At 36.6% G+C, this 24449-nt stretch overlaps 2 protein-coding genes across 3 annotated transcripts in view; both read right to left on the reverse strand.

The window, feature by feature from the left end:
• Positions 1-7030, reverse strand: part of ftr87 (finTRIM family, member 87) — a 12137-nt gene extending 5107 nt beyond the window's left edge. Inside the window, exons 1-2 of the mRNA XM_079820340.1 lie at positions 6353-7030; positions 6178-6264 (exon numbers count right to left, since the gene is read on the reverse strand). Coding sequence (XP_079676466.1) covers positions 6178-6264; positions 6353-6928 — 663 coding nt within the window. The 5' untranslated portion in view covers positions 6929-7030. The remainder of the gene's footprint in view (positions 1-6177; positions 6265-6352) is intronic.
• A 4061-nt stretch (positions 7031-11091) lies between these two features.
• Positions 11092-24255, reverse strand: ftr67 (finTRIM family, member 67). 2 transcript variants are annotated; one of them, XM_079820341.1, is made up of 7 exons: positions 23590-24255; positions 23414-23509; positions 18173-18406; positions 14803-14956; positions 14620-14679; positions 12194-12280; positions 11092-12061 (listed from the first exon to the last, which is right to left on the reverse strand). In XM_079820341.1, the coding sequence occupies exons 1-7, from the start codon at positions 24184-24186 to the stop codon at positions 12006-12008; spliced, it is 1284 nt and encodes a 427-aa protein (XP_079676467.1). In that variant the 5' UTR covers positions 24187-24255; the 3' UTR covers positions 11092-12005. The 2 variants fall into 2 exon arrangements, with proteins under 2 accessions (XP_079676467.1, XP_079676468.1); XM_079820342.1 differs by lacking the exon at positions 14620-14679 and having other exon boundaries at positions 23590-24246.
• Positions 24256-24449: the final 194 nt, after the last annotated feature.

The raw sequence follows: 24449 nt of genomic DNA on the forward strand, positions 1-24449 counted from the left end.
CCGAATCAGAATTACAGGTGTGAAACCTCCCTCGTACCACAGTCCGGACAAAATTTGGTCAGACGAAAAGAGGTAGTCTCGGTCCGGATCAAACTGAACAAAGGTTCGGTTCGTTTCTAGTGTGAAAGCATTTTCTGTATGGTTCGGACTTTCAGACCATTTACAGGAAGTTCCTGTTGATGTTTAAATATTATAATGTTATTTTTAAATTAAATCTAGGCTACATTGATTATGAAAAGATGCCCAATATGTCAGAAGACAGAAGGTCAGAAATGATTTTGAACGAAATTTTGTATGATTTTGCTTAGAAAGCCTTTCTTTAAAGGTCCTGTTCTTCGTGATCCCATTTTTCAAACTTTAGTTAGTGTGTAATGTTGCTGTTAGAGCATAAATAATACCTGTAAAATTATAAAGCTCAAAGTTCAATGCCAAGCGAGATATTTTATTTAACAGAAGTTCCCTTTCAAAGCCTACAGCGAACGGCCGGTTTGGACTACATCCTGGTACATCCTGCTTTAATGATGTCAGTAGAGCAGTTTGTTGACTAACCTCCGCCCACAAGAATACGCAAAAAAGGGGGCGTGGTCTTGTTGCTCCCTCGTGGAGAAGAGGAAGTGTTGCGTTCGGTTCGGTTGCGTTTGTCGCCATGTCGTTCAGACGCTGTTATTTTCATCCCGGAGTCAAATCACCTTTGTTTGGCCTTCAGGGGCTGTAGTTTGAGCGCGTTCATCTCCCGTTATGGTAAGAGGCGTGACCTTCCCGGGCAAAGTGCCCTAAGCTGCTGTCGAATCACAACACGGGAACCGCTGGCACAATCAGAACTCGTTACGTATTTCTGAAGGAGGGACTTCATAGAACGAGGAAATTCTCAGGCCGTTTTGAGGACAGTGAAAACAGCAGTATACAGATAAGTAAATTGTGTGAAAAATACTGTTTTTTTACACATGAAACATGAACACATGTTATATTGCACACTGTAAACACAATCAAAGCTTAAAAAAAAACACGAAAAACGGGACCTTTAATGTGAATTTCGTTTTGTATAAATTGTATCTTAATTTTAATCAACATTTAATCAGATAATTGCCTGGATTTTATAAATAAGAAGCAAATAGTCTATAGCAGACAATAATCGCGGGAGCGATCACATGCTTTACACATGAACTGGAGTGCGTCTCAAATAAACCGAAGCTCAGCAGGCTACTTGTCTCACAAACATGAGAAATATGTGTATATAAGCTTGAAATGTCCACTTTTAAACGTAACGAAAAGAAAATAGTCAAGCAATGCGCACTGTTCAATAGTGGCAACGATATGCATCCGTTCATTCATTCTTGTCAAAGACGCTGACGTCAGACGCACGTCCGTTTACAAACCAATCAATGTCCAGATGCCGCCCACATAGATGATGACGAGTGGACGCAAGTGTGTCATGTAAAGTTTTTTAGTGCGCTCACATAATAGCAATGTGAAACCAAATCAAAACTAACTGAATGTATAAAATGTATCAAAACATGAACTTCGGTTCGGACCTTAGTGCGGACTTTCAGGTGTGAAAACGCCCACTGGTGAAGTACCTGAGAGAAAACGGATTTCACATTTAAGTGATTTTAACATTAAGAAAAAGTGTTTTAAAGCTTGTTGTTTTGCAGAACATCACAGTTTTATGGGATATGAAAAGAGCAAGGCCTGTTAGGGAGTACTTGTTATTTAAAGGTGCACTATGTAACTTTTCTGTCCGCTAGAGGTCGCCTATTCAAAACAAAGGCGTAGTTTGATGACGCCACGTTTGATCGCAGGATCTTGGGACATGTGGTCTTCACCTCACAGCCGGTGTAAAACAGGGTGACCAGACGTCCCCGTTTTCCGGGGACAGTCCCAGTTTTTGGTGTTCTGTCCCCGACTGAAGCTGTCCCCGGTAATGTCCCCGTTTTACAGCTCGTTCAAAACAACCCGCAGATATATGCAAAAAAAAAGCGCCCAACCAACATACAGCAGCCTGATTATTTTCACCAGCAGATGGCGCTGTGAGATATGCGCGCGAGAGCGAGAGAGCAGAGCGCCATTATCGTCAAATATCAAAAGAAACATTGTTATTGCTTTCAAGGTAGTAACATACTAACTATTCATGTAAAATTAAAGTAATTTTTTTGTATGTGCTTTATAACAGAGCCTCAACAGGTGCAGGATTGTTTAGTCCACAAAAGTTCCGCAGTCACAAACACATCTGAACTATAAAAAAAACATTAACAATTAACATTACACTTGCAACAAATACATGTGCAGAATATACATACTTTCTGCTTAAAATAAGCCTAAAATGCAAAATAACAAGACCCATTAAGGATAGTAAGGATAGATACTATTAACTGTTTTCATTGTTTGTTTGTTTTTGCGGGTGCGTTGAATTGTATTAAATCCAGACCAAAAATCCTAATAATTATTAATGTTAATAATAATATAGAGAGCCCACAACAACAACAACAACAACAACAACAACAACAAAAAACATTCAAAAATGTATTGTCTGTGTTTTTTAATTAAAAGATAATAACAAATGAGATTTTAGTGATATTTTGACCACTCAAAGAGTAAATGTCCAGAAATCTGGTCACCTTAGTGCAAAAGAATCGGGATAGGACTCGGGCAGAAATCATGTTGATGGATGTGATTATTAACGTTACTGTAGTATGAAGCAGAGCAGGACCGAGTGTTGTGAAGCTGAGCAAATTTTCTCACGATTTACAAATAGTTGGAAACATTTGGGATATTGTAAGTACTCAACTGAACAGAGTATATAACACTGGCCTTGTGGTTTTTGGATATTTTACTGAAAAATGTGTACATAGTGCACATTTAAGGAAAATATCCTTATATTTTCAGAATGACTTTTTTTTTTTTCCTTCCCCCAAACCTAACTTATAGTCTGTGGGGTAAAACAGTTTCCCACTATTCCCCACTATCATAATTACTGTAGTTACCATGTTCTGAACACCATATTCTTTGTTTTCCATCAAATGTAATCCAAACTAGGTGGTTGAATAAAAATATTTGGACTTTATATTTAAAAATTACCTCACATTAGCGTCAGCTAGCTAGTTAGCCAGCCAGTTAACATCAGCTAACAATATTTTTCAAAAAGGTTGATTTTTAAAATGGTTCATTAATAAATATTCATATCTATCTACTGTTATATTGGCTTGTCTTTTTAATTTTAAGTTAAAATATGCTTGTACTCTGATTTAGCTGTAAACGTATAAAGCAAATTGCTTTGTCAGAGTGGGGGGCATTTTACTCCACCTGTAGGGTAAAACGCCCCCTTGGTACAAATTAGATTTTTGTCAAAAATCTAGTAACATGAAAACTCTGGACATTTTTCATACTTGGTTTATAATTTGTCATTGTCACTGAAAACTAGGATAATTATTCTAGTCACATTTACCTTTTGTTTCACAGAAAAAGTCTTAAGTCCTTAAGCGGGGTGTTTCCCCCCACTCTACCCAATACCCCATTAATTGCATCTTAAAAGTTTTTATTCATTCCAGAAAATACTATTTTTAAGCATTAAAATTATAAATTATAAAATCTTCTCAAAGTTCTAACCATTTTTTCAGCTTTCAATTTCACATCCAAAATTCACTAAAACTACCAAAACACTGTCTCATTCTCCCATAGCACTAAAGGTTGTTGCCCAACAAATACACTTTATTATTCATAAAACAATGGCATAACACTAACAACAGATAACATTACACAATGTTTTCTTTAATGGCTTTTCTTTACAAAACAAGAATGACACTCTCCTGTTACATGATCCATGTTTACATTATATTACAAAATTAAGTTACCCTGTTTGTTGACGGTAATGCTTTTGAAAGACTAACACCTGTGTAGGTGTTCAGCTACATATAAGATTTAGATTTGTAACATTTTGATATGGTATTACTGTAGAAATGTAGCAAATTGCTGTTTCATTCATTTTTGTGTTGTTAGCTTTTGAACTTGCAGTTTAGAAAAGAGTACATTATGTACTGTAAAGATACAAATTGCCCTTTAGTTTTGTGTCTAAGTAAGAAATGAATTCATACCATTTGAAAGAGGCAGTCGCTGAATGTATTTTGTACAAAAGTAAGCAATGATAAATGATTTAGCTCACATAAACTGCAGTTCTCAATGAGGAAGAGTTTTAAAAAAGTGACCCAAGTATAGTACAGGTGCAGGTATGACATGACTTTGTAGGTTCTATCATCCCAAAGTCAATGGGTTTTTTTGGAATGGGTTTTTGGTCTGTGGTGAACACAAGCTAAAGACACTTTCATGTTTTATACAAAGATATTACCCCACTTGTGATTATGTGTCTTACGGTAATCTTGAAAAAGGCGGTTGATTAAAAAGTGGCTAAATGGGACTACAGAGGCTGTCGAGGAGATTAAACAGCATCACGCCAAACAGGTAAACTAAGATCACAGAGGGGTTTTTTCTCAATAATCCAAAAGCCAATGGGAAAATCCTATTGGGTTTTTGTTGAGGGAACCAGTGTGATGCGAACTGCCCTTCAAAGTGACGTCATACCTGCACCACTCTATAGAGAAATGTGTTCTATAGCAATTGTAATAAACTGTATATTCATATATACAAAACAGAGTATTAGTTAGAACACTTTTTTTTATGGGATGCCTACTTATTAAAGACTAAAAATACTTGTGTGTATAACCCTATAAATGTATAATAGGGTTGTGTAATTCCTAGTTACTGGAACAGTGTTTACACTTTTATTAGGTTCTGTGTCTATTGTCTGTCTGTCTGTCTGTCTATCTATCTCTAATGTCTGTCTATCTAGCTGGTCTGTCTGTCTGTCTAAATATTGTCTGTGTGTCTATTGTCTGTCTGTCTGTCTATCTATCTATCTATCTATCTATTGTCTGTGTGTCTATATATTGTCTGTCTGTCTATATATTGTCTGTCTATTGTCTGTCTATCTGTCTATTGTCTGTCTATCTATCTATCTATCTATCTATCTATCTATCTATCTATCTATCTATCTATCTATCTATCTATCTATCTATCTATCTATCTATCTATCTATCTATCTATCTATCTATCTATCTATCTATCTATCTATCTATCTATCTATCTATCTATCTGTCTGTCTATCTACTTTCTGTCTGTCTATCTACTGTCTGTCTATCTCTCTATTTATTGTCTGTCTGTCTATCTACTGTCTGTCTATCTCTCTATTTATTGTCTGTCTGTCTATCTACTGTCTGTCTGTCTATCTGTCTGTCTATCTACTGTCTGTCTGTCTGTCTATCTACTGTCTGTCTGTCTATCTATCTATCTATCTATCTATCTATCTATCTATCTATCTATCTATCTATCTATCTATCTATCTATCTATCTGTCTGTCTGTCTGTCTGTCTGTCTGTCTGTCTGTCTGTCTGTCTGTCTGTCTATCTATTGTCTGTCTGTCTGTCTGTCTATATATTGTCTGTTTGTCTATTATCTATCTATCTGTCTGTCTGTCTGTCTGTCTGTCTGTCTGTCTGTCTGTCTGTATATTGTCTGTCTGTCTATCTATCTATCGGTCTGTCTATCTCTCTGTCTATCTATCTATTTATTGTCTGTCTGTCTATCTTCTGTCTGTCTATCTACTGTCTATCTACTGTCTGTCTGTATATCTGTCTATCTATTGTCTGTTTGTCTGTCTATCTATTGTCTGTCTGTCTGTCTATATATTGTCTGTCTGTCTATTATCTGTCTATCTATCTATCGGTCTGTCTATCTCTGTCTATCTATCTATTGTCTGTCTGTCTGTCTGTCTGTCTCTGTCTGTCTCTGTCTGTCTGTCTGTCTGTCTGTCTGTCTGTCTGTCTATCTATCTATCTATCTATCTATCTATCTATCTATCTATCTATCTATCTATCTATCTATCTATCTATCTATCTATCTATCTATCTATCTATCTATCTATCCTTTCTGTGTGTTCACATAGAAAGTACCACAAAAATCACCCAAGTTTCGCACCATTCCGCTGAAGTAGGTTTTTTGTACAAAAAAAAAAATGTATTATAAACTTCCCCAACGGGACCGGGGTTAATAAAGCAGAAGCAATATGTATTCCACACAAATATAAGAAGTCATTCCCTGAAATTTTCAGTACAATGACACTAGACCTACCTTGACGTATTTTACAATGTCTTTGAGTTCCTTTTCTCGTTCCTTACACCTCTGCTTTGACTTCTTCCACGCTTCCTCCAGATGTTTCTGCTCGAAAACCACGCACGTGAGAATTGTGCCATCTTTAAACTTTTATTTTGTGCAATTCACAGATTTTCTTTACAGTGTTTGTTACCTGTTTTTCCATCCTCTCCTCTATCACCGACACCACGCTGTGCCCCTTATGTCCGTCTTTTAAGCACGAACTACAAATGCATTGTTGGTCTGTGCGACAGTAAACATCCCGCAGTTTATTGTGCCTCGAACAGATTCTTTTCTGCCGTTGTTTTGTAACTTCAATAAGCGGGTGCATCCTGCCGCGACTCCTTTCATTGTGAGGCTTCAAGTGAATTTCACAGTATAACGTCTGACATTTCACACAGAACTTAACAGCTCTGTTTTTCTTTCCGGTGCAAACGTCACACTCCACATCCTCTGCCTTTGCACCAGGATCTTGAACGCCGGTTCTCCTCAGTTTTTCCACTATATCAGCCAGCATGGTGTTTTTAGACAGCGCAGGTCTGGGGCTAAACGTGCGCCTGCACTGAGGGCAGCTGTATTCCTCTTTTAACTCGCATTTCCTCCAGTAGCCTTTAATGCACTCCATACAATAACTATGTCCACAGGGAATGGTGACCGGCTCCCACAGCACTTCCAAGCACACTGAGCAACAGAATTGGTCCTTATCGACAGAGATATTTGTTCCTGCCATTTCCCCCCTACATGTGTGCAGTCCGAGGAGAGCGAAATGAAAGGCAGAAGGCTGGTCACCAAGGACAGAGAGGACGAAACAATGATTGTTTGTATATAGACTGGGCGTGAACATAATGCAGGTTCAGTAGAAGCTTATCAGGTTTCAGTCCGAAACAGCCTGAAGGAGCCAATCACACACATGAACAGGAAGAGGACACTTCTTTGCTTTTATGCAAATGCAAAGCACCAGGTGGGTAAACTTGCTTTACATGCAACATACATTATATTTTGTGATCTCTGAAACACATTTGGGGTTTTAAGCATTGAAAAAAGGAAATGTATATAATGATATAAGTATTGTTTCTTATTATTTAAATTTAAAACGTTTTTTGAGAGAGGATTCCAATACATTTCTAAACTTTAAACAATTCAAAACTCTTACACATTATATTTTTCAGTCTCTTTTCATTGACCAGCGGTTTCCAAACATTTCCATAAGATCCTCCAAAAACTTTTTAGAATAAAATATGAGTACCAGTGAATTTGTTCTCTTTTAGTGCACATTTGCTTATCACATTTTCCTTGTCATAGTTTTAGAGATGAGTGTGAGATATAATCTACAGACAAAAAGGGAATTATATTTTGCTTGCTTTGTTGTACAGCAAATAAAAAAAGCCTTATTTCTATATTAAATAATGATGCTTATAACATGGAACTTACAGTTCACATGCAAAAACAAGAGAGAACCAATGAAATATTAATAACTGATTATGTTGATAGTGTATGCTTTTCCTCTGAGCTTTTTGTTTGCATTTTGTAGTTTTGCCAAATAATGGGTCATTTATGTAGTAGAAATGTGAAATTATTTTAGAAGTTGGTTTCTTCTAGACTGAGAAAAGCCAGAAAATGTATTGGATGAAAGACAACAACTCCCAGAATGCACTTGTTTCACTGCCCTACGAGGCCACTCCCACCGGTTACATCACTTGCCCACTGCCCCATCGTCGTTTTGATTTTTATAGTAATAAAATAATTTAGTTCAGTTAGAGAACAGACACTATTAAAAACTGAGCGTGTCTGCTCAATACAGCACGAGCCGAACGAGAGTCGCCGCGCAGACCAGAAGCAGGAGTCAGATCTCATTCATCAGAGAGTGAGGAGCTGACAGACCAGATGATCGCGGAAGATTTGGTTTCATAGCGAAATGTAAAAGCGCCTATTTAAGTGAGTTTGTCATTGTACCATTTTGTTGTGTTTTTCATTAAGAATAATAGGCTAATGAACCCACAATTCAAGAATTGCCGCTAATTCTAGCTAATGATGAGGTTCTTCTGGTGAATATGAGGAAGCGTGGAAGAAAAGGAGGAAGAATTGAACCTGACTTCTCAGGACCCTACATCATTGAGAGACTCAGTGGCAAACTTGTCACTTTAAACAAACCTGGAGGGATTACTTTAAAAACTAAATATAGCATTAGGCACATTAAACCATACGGAAGAGGCAGCACTGAGCGCACATGAACGGATCTTCACTTCCGCCTTTATAGCAGTTACAGTGCGAAATAAACATGAATAAGCATCTATAATGGTGCGTTCACACCGGACGATGATTTACATGTTAAGTCAATGCAGAGACGCGAAATGGCATTCTGCGGCGCGATTGAGGCGGCGCGAAGGATGCGAATTGAACGTTTTGAACGCGCAAATCGCTCAAGTTGAAAAATCTGAACTTTGGCGGATATTTCGCGCCGCGTTAACCAATCAGGAGCTTGCTCTTGTAGTGACAACAATGAGGAGAAAATCTGTATATTAATATCTGGTTCAGACAATATGATTATCACTGTGATACCATTAAATGACATGAAACACAACCCAGTCTCTTTTTGTTGGGGAAAAAATGCAAGTTTATGTATGATCAATAATACAAAAGTATTTACTTGTAAAAGGTATAATAAGCTATACATGAAATAAAGCAAACAATTCAGTCAAACATTCAGTCAGTGCTAGTAGGCTAACGTTACAACTGCAACGTACAGTTATAGCCTACACATATAAAGTAATGAAACTTCTCTTTGCCTTCAGTCTAAACGATTTGCCAGGGAACAAATTATAGATCCATGAGACCAAAGATCGGCCGTTACAAGACGAATTATAGCTCGAGACACACCACAGAGACATCAGAGCCAGCGGCAGACGGCAGAAGGACTGGCCGAGGAAAGGTTGCCCTCGCCGGCTTTGACGAGCGCTGAGCGCCGCTGTCCGCTGGAGCTCACAACTCCGAAAACGCCAGATAAAATGTTCAAATAGGCACTGTTTATATAAATAAACCACATATTTGAGCTTTAAACAACTACATTATCGACTGAAAAAGTCTTAAAACTACGTTTTGTAACACATTAACAGTAGATTTTAACAAAAAAAAAGACGTGTTAACACAGCCCATGTCAGCCATTTCTCAACGAGACGAGCCGCTGGCAGAAGCCCCTCCCATGACGCGAATTCGCGTCTGTTGTACAGTGAATGTCACGCGCGATTCGCGCAAATTTCACGCGCGATTGAAGCGAGTAAACTCAAAATGTTCAAGCGTCCACCTTCGCACGATTAGAGCGAATCGCGTCCGGTGTGAATGCCACATTAGTGTGTTAGAAGATACAGGGCAACTTACTGAAATCCGTATCATGGCACATAGAATAGCTCAAGTGTTTTAACCACAGAAAGACGTAAGTAAAATGGCTTGTAAACAATGTCATGTAACGTCACACTCAGAAAAACCATATCCAGTGTCCATAAACTCGTTTGTCAGCTTTAGTCAGCTAGAAAAATTAACTCTAGAGAGGAGCATTTTGCTAATTATATGCACCATTACATGGGCTATTGATTGTCATTTTTAATGTTCTTCAATATTGAATGCATGTATGTAGCCTATGAATAAATCTGGCAAGTTTTTATGACAGCCAAATGTTTATATTAAAAAAAAAACTAATTGGAGTAGAAATATGATTATATAACTGTAAAGTTAATATTATAACTTTATTATTATAAAAAACTAAAATCATTTAGTGTAATTTAAGTGTTTGTATACAAACCAGTTCATTTTTACCTTCACTATTAGTAGGCTAATGTAGTACCAAATGACTCCCATAGTTTACAACATTAGTTCAGAGATTTGTTTTCCTTGAGAAAATTGGCCATGTATTGTAACTGCTATATATCTAAAGTAATCAAAATTGAATTGAATCGAACCGAAAGCTTGTGAATCGAAATCAAATCGAATTGTGAAATTTGTGTCAATACCCAGCCCTAATAATTAATGACAATTTTCATTTTTGGGTAAACTAACCCTTAAAGTACCCTTTAAACAAATTTAGTGTATTCCCTCATATTAGAAATATTTAAAAAATATTATAATAACAATCATATTATAATATAATAACAATTATATTATAATAATCATATTATAATATATTTTAATATTTGTAAAAAATCCTACAAACATGAACAAACATCCCGCCCACTACTGTATATTTGTAATTTCTGAGGCTGGTGATTCTTATAAACTTTTTCTTCATAACACTTTTGCAACAATACATGAATACACAAACCTGAGCTGCTCTATTTAACCATTAAATTAATTCAGGGGTCTCCAAACTCGGTCCATAATATTGTTCTAGTGGGTTTTGGATATTTTATCCAAAAATCTTACATATTGTGCCTTTAACTCATGATCTTAAAGATCTTTTAAACATAAGACTTATGTTTAATGCTTAAAATGAGTTAATGTAAAGATGGCCTTAATGCATACATTTCTTTACAAAAACATTTAATATATTTTTATTGCCTCTCCAAGAAGTAGTTTCAATTTACAACTATTTTAAGGATGTAAAATTATTAAATAACTTTTTTTATTTTAAGTTAATTTGTGAAATTTGTTTTCTCTAACACCTAATGCAGGAGTCTCCAAACTCGGTCCTGGAGGGCCACTGTCCTGCACAGTTTAGCTCCAACCCCAATTAAACACACCTGAACATGCGAATCAGTGTCTAACTAAGGCCTTGTGAGACTGGAATCTCTAGTCAAGCGCATTGCATCATGGGATGATTGCATAAATACAGAAAATGTACACGATTCAGTCTTTTTAGTGAAATTCATTTGGTTCCACACTAAAATCCCAGAGCCATCAAACTGCTTGTAAGAAACTTGACTTTATTTTACCATAATTTTAAAAATACTTGTTTAATACAATGTTTAATACACACAAATACATTTCAGTTATATGAAGCTAAATGAACATCTTTAGCACTTCTATGAATATAGACATCAGTTGATAAACACTGATAAATTACACCAATATAGCACTCTATATAATGTGTATGATTAATACTTAAGAAAATACTATAATTATAGCTTAATCAACAGGTAATTCGTTTAAAATGGGCCTATTATGCTTTTTTACATGTTCATCTTTCTTTAGTGTGTAATGCTGTTGTTTGAGCAAGAAAAAGATCTGCAAAGTTACAAAGCACAAAGGCGGTTAATAATTCTCTATGGTTGAGCAAGTTAGTAGTGTGTTGAAACTCGCCAGTAAGGGGCGTGACATTTCCCGAACACGCTCAAAGTGGTTGACCAATCACAACACACCTGTACAGCCGACCAATCAGAGCACATTGTGCTTTTCATAAGGAGGAGCTTCATAGAGACAGGAACTAAACAGAGCGTTACTGACAGACTGGGAAGGTCAAATATGTGAGAAAATTGACGTTTTCATGCTTGAATGTTTAAAAAAAAACCTTAAAGTCAAGTCGTTGTAAAAGAGCATAATATGACCTCTATAAAAGTTTACACATAATATTCTAGCACTCCAAGCACATCTGTAATTATAAGATATACAGTTTAACATACGTTTAAAGTTAATACCATTGGACAGTAGACACTGAAACGCATCTGCATTTACATTTCCGTCTTATTTAGCAATAAGAGTTTGTGGTTAATGTACATTTTGATGGGAAACAATGTAAAGCTATATGTTCCAAAACACATAACCCGACTTTGGCCTCTTCAATGAATTATAATCAGGTGTTTCTCAGGCTGCACTTAAGGCTACCTTCGTCTCCTGCGTGGCTGTAGTCTCTGACGAGGACCTTGTGTTCTCGATCCTGAAGAGGAAAGAGAAGATGAGAAGACAATGATTTACTGGATACAGAAACAAAGATGAGACCATAGTCACGGCTTAATCTCTTCATGTCTCAGTTCAACACTAAACAATTAAATCTTTTCCTGATACTCACCAAATGACGAGAATGGAAACACACCAATTGTTGGGACGCTAACATTAAAAGGGATCTGTACAGGCTGGCCAAACAATGGTGCTAGAGCTATGAAATAAAAAACAAAACATGAATCCTGTTAGCGCTGTAAGCTTTTTCATGTCACATGAAATCAATGATGTAATAATATTTTATTAGATTAAAATGTATTAAATGAACATCACTATTTTTGAAAAAAAGGCTAATTTTCCGTCTCCCCCAGAGTTAAACAGTTGAGTTTTACCGTTTTCGGATCCATTCTGCCGATCTCCGGGTCTGGCGGTAGCACTTTTAGCATAGCTTAGCATAGATCATTGAATCCGATTAGACCGTTAGCATCTCGCTCAAAAATGACCAAAGAGTTTCGATATTTTTCCTATTTAAAACTTGACTCTTCTGTAGTTACTTCGTGTACTAAGGCCGACGAAAAATGAAAAGTTGCGATTTTCTCATTACTGCGTAATAATCATAGACTGTAAAAAAAAATTTGGACGTCGTGTCCGTGACATCCCCTATAGGATTCTGAAGAGCCGTTTTGAAGCGTAAAGTAGGGACGAGCTGGCCGTTGCTATCTTGTCAGCGCATCACTCCCGGATAATAGAAAATGAGCAAAGAGGCGGGACGTGGGCGGAGCTGAGGTGACACGATGACTAACAGACAGCAGATAAATGGCTATCCACCTGTCACTCAAAGGGGCCACGCCCTTAATTATTCAGAACTTTAAGGCTTTATATAATGTAAACGAATGAGTTATACAAAAATTCACCCCCTCACAGTTGTCATGAAGGGCAAAATTAGCCGTATAGACCAAAACCACAATTTGTACCAGGCTGTAAACATGTGTTTTTCTGCTGTAAAGTTGGCCATTTTAACATGGGGCTCAATGAGATTCTGCTCCCTTCTGGAGACTTCTTCCTAGTGGCCTGTCGATGAATTGCAGTTTAAGTCACTTCCGTATTGGCTTCAAGAGAAACTGTGGGAGGTTGCCGCTTGGTAATAATCAAGGAACTTTGCTGCCATACCATGGGTGCAGCGGCGCAATGATATTACGCAGTGCCTGAAAATAGTCCCCAGCACGCTCTCTGTGCAAGCAGGTTGTCACGTTGGTTATGTTGACGGAAGTTAGCCTATTTTCAGGCGCTGCGTAATATCATTGCGCCGCTGCACTCAAAGTTCCTTGATTATTACGCAGGAATGAGAGTATAGTTCCTAGCCATATCGGCCTAGAAAATCACAACTTTTCAAGTTTCCGTCGGTCTTAGTACACGATGTAACTACAGAAGAGTCAAGTTTTAAATAGGAAAAATATTAAAACTCTTTGGTCATTTTTGAGCGAGATGCTAACGGTCTAATCAGATACAATGATCTATGCTAAGCTATGCTTAAAGTGCTACCGCCAGACCCGGAGATCGACTGAATGGATTCGAAAACGGTAAAACCCAACCGTTTAACTCTAGGGGAGTTGGAAAATGAGCCTATTTTCAAAAATAGTGACGTGTTCCTTTAAGCTCCGTTCCTACAGCTAGTGAGCTGCCTACTTAGACAGTATTTTAAGGCATAATACACTACCAATTAAAAGTTTGGCATCACTAAAGTATTTTAAGTAAAGGCAAAGACATTATATTGATTAAAAATTACAGTAAAGGCTTTTACAATGTAACAAAAAGTTTTAAACTTTCTATTCATCAAATAATCCTAAAGAAATGCATCTCAGTTTCCAAAAAAAAAACTTTTCAACATTGATAATATTCATAAATGTTTCTTGAGCAGCAAATCAGCCTATTTCCTGATTTCTGAAGGATCACGTGACACTGAAGATGTAATGATGTAGAAAATCCAGCTGTGATCACAGGAATAAATTACATTTTAACATACATTCAAATAGAAAACACTTATCTTAGATTGTAATAATATTCCACAATATTACCGTTTTTTTGATTAAATAAATCCAGCCTTTTTTTCAAATCTTTAAATATATTAAAGACCCAAAAATGTTTGAACGGTATTGTAAGTGCACTCTTGAGGTAAGGTGGTTCCAATATATATATAACCCAAAATGGCAGACGGATTGAAATGTGACTATAAAAACGTTCTACAACGTATAGATAATAATAATAATTAAATCTAATTAAAATATACAAGTTTACCCAGTAAGTCAATGTGCAATGTATGTTTTTATGCATATTACAATTTTGCATAAGTAGTTTAACAACAATTGATTCTGTTGGGGGGAAAAAAAAATTGTTTATTGGCATTGATGGTTCCATGAGGAACCTTTAACATCCATGAAAACTTTCCATTCCACAAAAGGTTCTTTTAAATGTTCTTAAGAACAGTTCACTGTAGGGTTCTTTGAGGAACCAAAAATGGACTTAATTGAAGGCTTTTTTAATTTTATGGACTCTTACCTGCATTTGACTCAGAATCTGTCTTTGGGTTAGTGCTCTGAATAATAGTAACCTCGTTCACTGCAAACCGGAACAGAAGTGTTAGATTGAGTATTTAGGGTAATTTCACAATGCACGTAAATATTAATTTAGTCCTTAATGGCTTGAAATGTCTCATTTAAAACACAATGCAAGTCTGTTCACCTTTCTCTGAGATATTAACACATCCCCCCTGGCAGACGTCCTCGAGGAGGGCCTGAAACTCCGTTACCGCCGCCATCACTATTCCAAAGTTTGGGTCAGAGGTAATGTTTGGCAAGTCAACAGGAACAGGCTGAGCACACAGAGACTTGCAGTTCTGGACAAGAACGATGAAAATTTTTTTTAGCCATAGGCAGCAGTTTGACTTTAAACTTGTGTGAATCAAAAACGGTATGCAACCCAAATACAATTCCTGTTACTGGTTTCGGTTCACAAATGGTAGTTTTCATCTCCGCACATATGACAGATTAAAGCACAGACTGATGCAATCTCAATTCTGTCTCTGTTTGAGTCCTTTGAAGTCCTGAATAAAGGTTCACCTTGTGAAACTCAATGAAACCCAGGAATGCCAAACAGTCCAAAGGATAAATGTGGGTTCAGAGCTCATGTCTACGAAGACTTTTTCTTTAGCGTATGCTCACATTAGAAGGAAATGGTCACCTAAAAGTAAATCTTTTTAAAGTTACCATGAAATCAAAAATGCCAATTCTTATTTTTTTTTAACAGAATGTTGCAGTGCTTATTATAAATTATTAATCTATGCACATTTTAAAAAATAATATGCCCTCTGTATCTTTAATCAAAACGCTTTTAATTATTATTACGATTATTTCACTGTAATGCAAAATCTCTGTAAGACAATTACTTTATCAATTAATACAAATTAAAATATTGATGCTGTCAAGCAGAAACCTCCATATTTCATCTTTTTTTTCATAAATCATTATTGGTCACTAGGGGTGTAACGGTACATGTATTCGTACTGAACCGTTTCGGTACAGGGCTTTTGGTTGGAACGGTTTCCAAATTCAATCTTTAACAGTTCACAGTTGGCTTGTTTTAAGCGCGGAACACACTTCAATCCGAGTTCCCACACGAACATAAGTATTCAGTCCATTTTATCACGAAATTCAAACGATAAATTGCCGTTTTGATGCTCTTTAATGTGGCGTGACTGATCACTGATCACAGTTCAAGCGGCCGTGCAATGCGCACGCGTGAACGTGATCATCTGTGAACGCGATCGATCATTTCTTCCTAAAGAATAAACATGAATGACCATCTGAAGGTATGTTGAGGATAAATTACAACTTACTGTCACATATCATACGTGGTGTAATCGCTCAGTGTTTCAACCGCGGAAAGATGTCAGTATAACTGCTTGTAAACTAAACAATGTTATGTAGCATCACATTTACCTCAGGCAGTCATTCAGTGTCCACAGACTTTTATTCACTAGAGAAATCAACTCTTTCACTAAATATATGCACTATATTGGCCTATATATTCATTATATAACCTGTTAGGTCTTGTTTATTTAAACATACATGAAATAATCATGTCATGAAAATGACAGACACTGTGTATAAATTATTATATTTCAACAACGAATTGGAGAAAAAACTATTTTATAATTAGATTTAGAAGTTATTGCAAAAACTGCCTTATGTGAAGTTTACATGTTTGCGTACTATGTTATTTGAGTGTTGATTATTATACCTAAAAATAAATAGCAACTGAATTTAGGCTAATAGTTTGGGCTCTGTTTAATATTAATGTGCAAGTAAGGGCTCCCTATATAGTTTACAGCAATATCTTCAATAAACTTTTAGTTATAATTGAATTCATTTAAGGACAGACACTTTTTTTTCAGTAAACGACTGTTTAATAAAAATAAATAAAAAGCAATTTTGTAAAACTGCTGTACCGAACCCGTACCGAACCGTGACTTCAAAACCGAGGAACATACCGAACCATCAGTTTTGTGTACCTTTACACCCCTATTGGTCACCAATTATGTCTGTCTGTGGTTTTTCCAAATATTTAACCAATGAAATGTATTAAAAAGAGCTTGTGACTAAACCTTCTAAATCAATTGGCTCCTCAAACTGTGAGTCAAACCTCACAACTCCACTCCCCTCTAAAGTGAACGATGTGCTGCATAGACTGTCTCTGCTTGTTTGCAATGCAATGGTAAAGAAAGAACTGTTTGTTTGAATAAGTAAAGCTTTTTCATTGTATAATATATATATATATATATATATATATATATATATATTTATTATTATTATTTATTTAAAAAGGCTAACATTTTATGTATTTGAGGATGGGAAAAAAAGAGTCTAAGTCTAGCATTTGTCGTAGCCAATACTGTCTTAAATAGCCTGTGCGAAGCAAATGACAGAAAAAACTGCTAAAATAAACTTCATAACCTTTAAGTTGATGAAAACATAATGCTCACTTACTGCCTCAGATGCAACGTTAAGACGGTTTAACTTCATTTGAGCTTGATTTGGGTAAAACGTTAATAATATAATGACACATGCAAGTATATGATCATATAAAATGTTGCAATATCTACTTTGACAACACAGAATTGTATTTTGCCTATGACTCATTATATAAGATAAATCCGGCCCTGGAGGTGCAATTTTTATGGAAGAAAAAATTGAAAAAGGTCAAACTTTTCGTCTCAAAATTCTTTATTTCTCACAATTCCACATTTTTATATTGAAATTTTGAGTAAAAAATCTCTTTAACAGAAAATATTTATATAGCACAATACAAATACTATATATAAAGAGTTTAGATATGTCAAATTTGAGGTAACATCTAATTCAACTTCATTCTTTTTTTCCTTCTCAGTTTATGACTTTATTGTGTCACAATTCCACGTTTTTTTCTCCCAATAAATTAGGAAATTAAAGAAATAAAGACCCACTTTTGATTAAACATTTTGAAATTCAGACTTTTTTCTTAGAATTGTAAGTTTATTTCTTGCAATTATGCTAAAAAAAAGTCTGAACTGCAAAATGTTAAATCAAAGTCGAGAAGTATAAACTAAAAATTGTGAGAAAAAGTCTGAAATGTGAAAACACATTCAGAATGACCTTTATGTTTTTATTCCGAGGCAGATCCAGGCTTCCATATAAAATAGATTTAAGAGCTACAGATTTTTATTGAATCACGATCTGTTTCTCACAAAACAGGTCACATGGCCTACAATAAACAGATTCTTCTTTTTCTTTTGTGCATGAAGTCACACAACACAACATGAAGGTGAAGTAATTACAAAATGTTCATCTTTTGGTGAATTATTATGTCAACGTGTAAAATCTGTAGCTGAAAAATCCAACAATAAAACTTTATTATGGAGTAAGTGAGTGTTGCTTAGTGGTTAAAGACACTGATTATGTTCAAAAATGAGCTTCATGAACTAACCCTCATTGTGTGCTTGGATAAGGCACTTAACTTCAGGACACTCCAGAGACTTTGGATAAGAAAGCAATTTGTGAATAACCAGCAGCATTACCTGAAGGAAGGCGATATGGTCCTCTGTTTGCGAGAGCTCTCCTAATTCACTGTGTCTTTTCTTCAGCTCTGTTATCTCCTGCTCCAGTTGTTGCAGAAGCGCTTCAGCCTGGCTCACTGCCGCCCTCTCCTGACCCCGGATCAGGTCCTTCACTTCAGCGCGCCGCCGCTCTATGGAGCACACCAGCTCTGTGAAGATGCGCTCGCTCTCCTCAAGGGTTGTCTGTGCGGAGAGCTGAGGGGAGACAAAAGCAAAATGAAGCGTGACTTCGTCTTTAAAGGGGTCATGCCGTGGAAAACAGGATTTTTATTGCTCTTTTGAAGTTAGAGTTTGATGAGCTATGTAGACATACTGTAACTTTCAGAACTCCATCCAACCAGAACATGTACTGAAGCTAAAGTGCAAAAATGGCTCATTCAGAAATCTTTATACGGCCTTGGATTTGAGATCATTTAACTTGTTAAAGGAGTAGTTCACTTTAAAATGAAAATTAGCCCATGATTTACTCCCCCTCAAGCCATCCTACATGTATATGACTTTCTTCTTTCTGATTAACACAATTGGTGTTATATTAATAAACATCCTGACGCTTAAGATTTATAATGGCAGTGACAGGGTCCATTGATTTGAAGCTCAAAAAAAAGGATGGCTTGACTCACCCTTAAGCCATCCTAGGTGTATATGACATTCTTCTTTCTGCCCATGATTTACTCTTTTAGCCCATGATGTTCTCACCCGGTGAGTAGATCATGGGCTAATTTTCATTTTAAAGTGAACGACTCCTTTAATAGGCCTTATTCAATGGTCTTATTCAGGGTCTTATTACCCTGTGTCGTAGTCAAAGATGTAAAAGATACTCGAATAGGAATATGAGTGTATTGACATTTTTCTGAAACAGTAGAACTATTAAAAACAAGCTGAAAACAATTGTTGAGTGTTCTAAATCAGTGTTTCCCAACCGGGGTGCCGTCTGACGAGAGCAGGGGTGCCGTGTAAAAGTCCTTCAAATCATTTTTTTTTTGTTCAAATTTTTCAAATAATTCTCTCTTTGTAAACTTTGTTCAATGTATGCGAGTGCTGCCGGATGTTCGAATATGACCAGTCATTTTCGCCGTCATCACCCGGGTGTAGTGCCAGAAGACGCAAATGAGAAGTCGCGCGCTGTGAGAAAATGTGTCTCTGTGCGCTCATCCGAGAGCGCGCACACGTCTCACAGCGCACAAATATTGAGTTCTCTTTCAAGTCTTGCTCTTGAACGGACAAACTCACACAAAAGGTATGTCAACATGTCCATCTTGATGAGTATTCTAGCAGACATAGTCTGTATATGCCTTAAGTAAACTTTATACAGTAGAGAAAGACGACGCATATCCATGCATTAGGTCTTAAAGGGGCAGTAGCCTTTACTGCTGTCTGTTTAACGTCAAACAACAAAAGACAAGGACATCACTCACTGCTCTTGATTTAATAGCTTTTGTAAGTTTAATAGGATTAATCTTTAATTTATACAGTCAAATATGCAATATTATTTTACATTTGATCAATTTCTGTACCTGAAAACTAATGTTAGACGTACCTGAAAAACCTGAAAAGCATAGTTTATTTTATTAGTATCTTTGCTCAATAGTATTTATTTATGCTTGTGAAGGCTAAGGCCACACATATATATGTAGGTTATATATTTATTGGGAATTGTTATTGATTGACCTTTTTCCCCTCTTTATTTTCATATGTTGTATTTATTTTTTGTATATTTGGTAGTACATTATTGTTGTGTTGGTTTTGTAAGATTGTTTTTGCTTTATTTTTTCTTATGTATTGTTGTGTTAAAATTCTAACCAAACGGTTGTACTAGGGGTGTGCGCATTTAACATCCAAAAAGGAGATAGCGCCAATTCATTACTAGAGTGCACGCTAGAGAATGAATAAATTCCACTAGAAAAATTTATGAGTTTAATATATTAATTTTATTGTTTGAGTTGTTTTCTTACCCGTGGTTCCGCCGAAGGCCCATGACTGCAGCATGGAGCAAAGATCGGACTAAACGGATGTATTATTTCCGGAGATCTTTTATTATTATTTTGGGGAATTATGGGAAATGTAGGGTTTGGTTTAACATGTGTTCGGATCATTTGTTGGGGGGTTGGGGGATCTTGTTCATTTGAATGGATATACTTGTGTGTATAATATTTTGTGTATATTTATTTTTATTATTACTTTATGGTGCATGTGAGTTTCCATATATTTCTGTTTATTTTTTATTTGTGTGAATATTTTATTTGTGTGAATATTTCTTCAAAATGTGAACCATGAGATGAGATATTTGTGAGACCCCTGGGTAATGCAATGGTTTGGTCTAATTTCTTAAAAATGAGTTTGGTTTTGATGGCGAGTCAGTTCTGGGGAGGGATCCCGGTCATAGAACATCAGAGACTCAGAGCTCACGTTGGTTTTCCCTTGCATTTAGTTATTTATTTATTTTGATGTGACCATAAGTTATAAGTTATTTGTTTTCCCCCTCTTGAATAAATCAAGATTTTGTTGACTTGATGACTGCCTCCTGAAAAGTTTTTGGAAGAACCCGACAATGCTGCTGCTTGTATTTAAATTATTTGTTCTTATTATTTTCTTTATTTTTATTTGACAGTACTCCTTTTTTCCCTGAACATGGCAAATACTGAACTGTACCGAAACTGTGAACCTAAAACCGTGATACAAACCGAACCGTGAGCAATCTGTACCGTTACACCCCTAGCGTAACGTATGCTAGGGGGTGCCACAAAATGGAGAACATTTTCAAAGGGTGCCATGACTGAAAAAGGTTGGGAAACACATGAAATACATTCAGCATTTTATTTATTTCAGTCATGGTCATGGACTGCCTGGTTCATGGGCTGACGGGTCTGGACTCTGGATCTGGGGCTAAAGTGGTCTACTCTGGATCTGAATCTTTTAAGGTTTGTTCACACTTATAGTTCGGGTCGCTTGGTCTGGACCAAAAAAAAAAACATTGTAGTCCTAGTTCACATTGGCATTTTAACATCGAACCTAAAGGCATGGGGATATGTTCACAACCTGATTGGTCGGCTTTATTACGTGTAATTTGCAATGGAACTTACCAAACATCCAAAACAATGCTGTGCTGTGTGCTGAGCTAAATGTGCTCGTTGTATGTGCGTAGCTACATTCAAACCAAGATACTAATAAAATATACAATACAACAATCAACTGTGTGTGTGTGTGTGTGTGTGTGTGTGTGTGTGTGTGTGTATGTAAGTGTAACTGGGTGTGGGAGCAGAAGCATACAAACAAAGGAACATATGATGGTATTTTGACCAGCTGAGAACTCGTGAAGAGCTTATAAAATGTGTCAAAACAGCGGCAGGAATCCCTCCGTCACACACACAAACCAAGATCTGCGGTTCTGACGCCTGTACCGAACCGTGATGGGCATCATCGCTACTATGACGAGAAAAAAACAGTTATGCTTGAGCATGCTGTCCTTTTTAGGGTCGCATCTTGTGATATCATGTCCCATTTTTGTCTTTTACCCATCTTTTCTTGTTTGGTGCGCAACAGGGTTCGGATGGCAGCGTTCACACTTATTTAAATGAACCGTGGAGCAAAAGGACCAGTTCATTTTAAAGCAGCCAAACATGCCAAGTGGGAACACACCCTTGGTTTAGTCTTAGGCGTTCTAGTCTAGTGCTGTGTCCTGTGTAGTGCTTACTTACTTACTTACTTACTTACTTACTTACTTACTTACTTACTTACACTCATTCAATCCCACAATGCACAATAATATCATACAGGTATAAATTCAATTTTACTTGATTATTAAATTGTTTATTTAAGGTTTATAGATTGACAAGAGTTTCCATGACAGATAAATCATGTCATTATTACTGGAGCTGCCAGTTTGCTAAGTTTCAAATGATTATTAAACAGCAAGCACAAACTATGCAAAAGGAGCAGCCCTTCACTCACTCGTTTTCATTCACTCCTTCAAGTGGAATATATTAGTGGTGGACTAATGTAGGGAACAGTGAATGAGGGTATAGGGGGGCGATTTTGGACACAGCCCAGGTCTAGGAGGTCTGGTATCGGTCTAGATCTTGACTTCGGCTCTGTTGTCAGTCAAAACAGAAGTCATTTCCATACAAGCATGACAGAACAATAAAACGTTTGTTCTTTCATTTGAGATATCGACATGACTGATTTAAATTACTGGCAAGAGCTTTAAAAGAATAAACAATACTTTTGTGAAAAGTAATAGGCCAAATAATTTTGTTCGATTTTGCCTCAATATGTTCATTTCTGCCTCGATAGGTTCATTTCTGTCCTTTCATATGTAATAAGGCTGAAGAAATAAAGTAAATATCGCTAAAATAACTTTTATATATTTGTATATATTATAAAAATAATGTATTCCTGTGATTCAACGCTGAATTTACAGCACCATTACTCCAGTCTTCAGTGTCACATAATCCTTCAGGAATCCTTTTAAGAAACATTTCTTATTATTATCAATGTTGAAAACAGCTGTGCTGTTCCATATTTTTGTGGGAAATTATTTTTTCAGGATTCCTTGATGAATAGAAAGTTCAAAAGAACAACATTTATTTGAAATATAAATCCTTTGTAACATTATGTACGTTTTGATCAATTTAATGCATCCTGTAATAATTTCTTACCCCAAACGCATATAAAACTATAAAATTAACTGTAAAATACTAGGGGTGCACCGAAATTTCGAAAACTATTAAAAAACTATTTTATTTGATGGAACATAAAACCTGAAGAATAATATTATTTGGTATTATTATTTATATTTATTTAAAAAAATAAAAAATATTTTAGGTTTTGTTATGTAATTTAATAAAAGTTTGATTATTTTATTGGTTTGTGATTTTTTATTTTATTTTTTTATTTCAGATCCATTAAATTCAAGCTATATATATATATATTTTTTTTAACAATACTTTTTTAAAAGAAGCCATTTTCGGCTTCAGTTTCGGTTTTCGGCCAAGTGCATCCTAAATTTTCGGTTTCGGCCCAGAATTTTCATTTCGGTGCATCACTATAAAATACATTAGACTTTCTTCTTACTATGACCATTTAATATATAAAATAAACTAGACGGCTGTGTTATTTGCCCCAAATTAATAAAGTACTATTGAAAAGCTAAGTGTTCGCATGGATTGACCTCCTTCGTGAAGTTTGTGATGGGAAAACACTCACAGCGAGCATCTGTGTAGCCTGTCTCAGGTCCGCCAGATCCTTCTCTCTCTCCTGAATCCTCTGCTGGGAAATCCTCTGCATCTCCGCCAGAGCATTCTGGGAAGAAAAACACAATAGTTTGTTCTTCTGACTGATAAAAACAAAACCCTCTAGAAAAAAAAGGTCAACAATTTTACCTTTTTCTCATTCATCTCTGCTGTAGCTAGAACAGAGTCGTGTCCTTTGTGCTCATCCGTTAAACAAAGGTAACAAATACATTGTTGATCTGTGCGGCAAAACACCTCTAGTAGTTTATCGTGCCGAGAGCAGAGCTGTTCTTGTATCTTCTTTGAAGGAGAAACCAGCTTGTGTTTCTGAAAGGCAGGAGACTCGTAGTGAGGTTGAAGGTGAGTCTCGCAGTAAGACGCCAGACAGACCAGGCAGGATTTAAAGGCTTTGTTTTTATTCCCGGAGCACACATCGCATTCGACGTCCCCGGGTTCAGCTTGGGTCGGATCGGATGGGGTCGGCCCAGCATGCAGTCCTGTCTTCTTCAGTTTCTCCACCACATCCGCCAGCATTGTGTTCCTGCCTAGCACAGGTCTGGGAGCGAAGCTCTGCCTGCATTGAGGGCAGCCATAAATCCCGAGGTAGTCGTCCTGGTCCCAGTAGCCTTTAATGCAGCCTTTACAATAACTGTGTCCACACGGAATAGTCACAGGGTCCTTTAAGACATCCAGGCATATAGAACAGTTGAACTGGTCATGGTCTAGGAAAACCCCAGCTTGCGCCATTTTAAAAGGTTTCTTGCCGTCCAGTGGCAGAACGAAGCCCAGGCAAGCTTTGTTTATGCAGGAAGTGAGTCATGTGACCAGAGTCTGACAGGAGGGGGAGGGGCGCAACAGCTGCTCTGCACAACAACTGAGCATGTCAGAAAATACATGTGTCAGCGCTGCGGTGTTAAAAATTAGTACAGAATCAAACTAAATGAGTTTAGGTAATATGTCACCCTAAAAATTAGCAAATAATAATAAAAATGAGTGTCTGTCTGTAAAAA

Source organism: Gobio gobio (genome assembly GCF_949357685.1).
Source record: "Gobio gobio genome assembly, chromosome: 6".
NCBI lineage: Eukaryota > Metazoa > Chordata > Actinopteri > Cypriniformes > Gobionidae > Gobio > Gobio gobio.

Coding starts and splice junctions, on each gene's coding strand:
- ftr67 (XM_079820341.1), bottom strand. CDS start 24,186: ATGGCGCAAGCTGGGGTTTTCCTAGACCATGACCAGTTCAACTGTTCT. Junction 23,510..23,589: donor CAGAGATGAATGAGAAAAAG/GTAAAATTGTTG, acceptor TTTTCTTCCCAG/AATGCTCTGGCGGAGATGCA. Junction 14,680..14,802: donor TGTTAATATCTCAGAGAAAG/GTGAACAGACTT, acceptor TCCGGTTTGCAG/TGAACGAGGTTACTATTATT.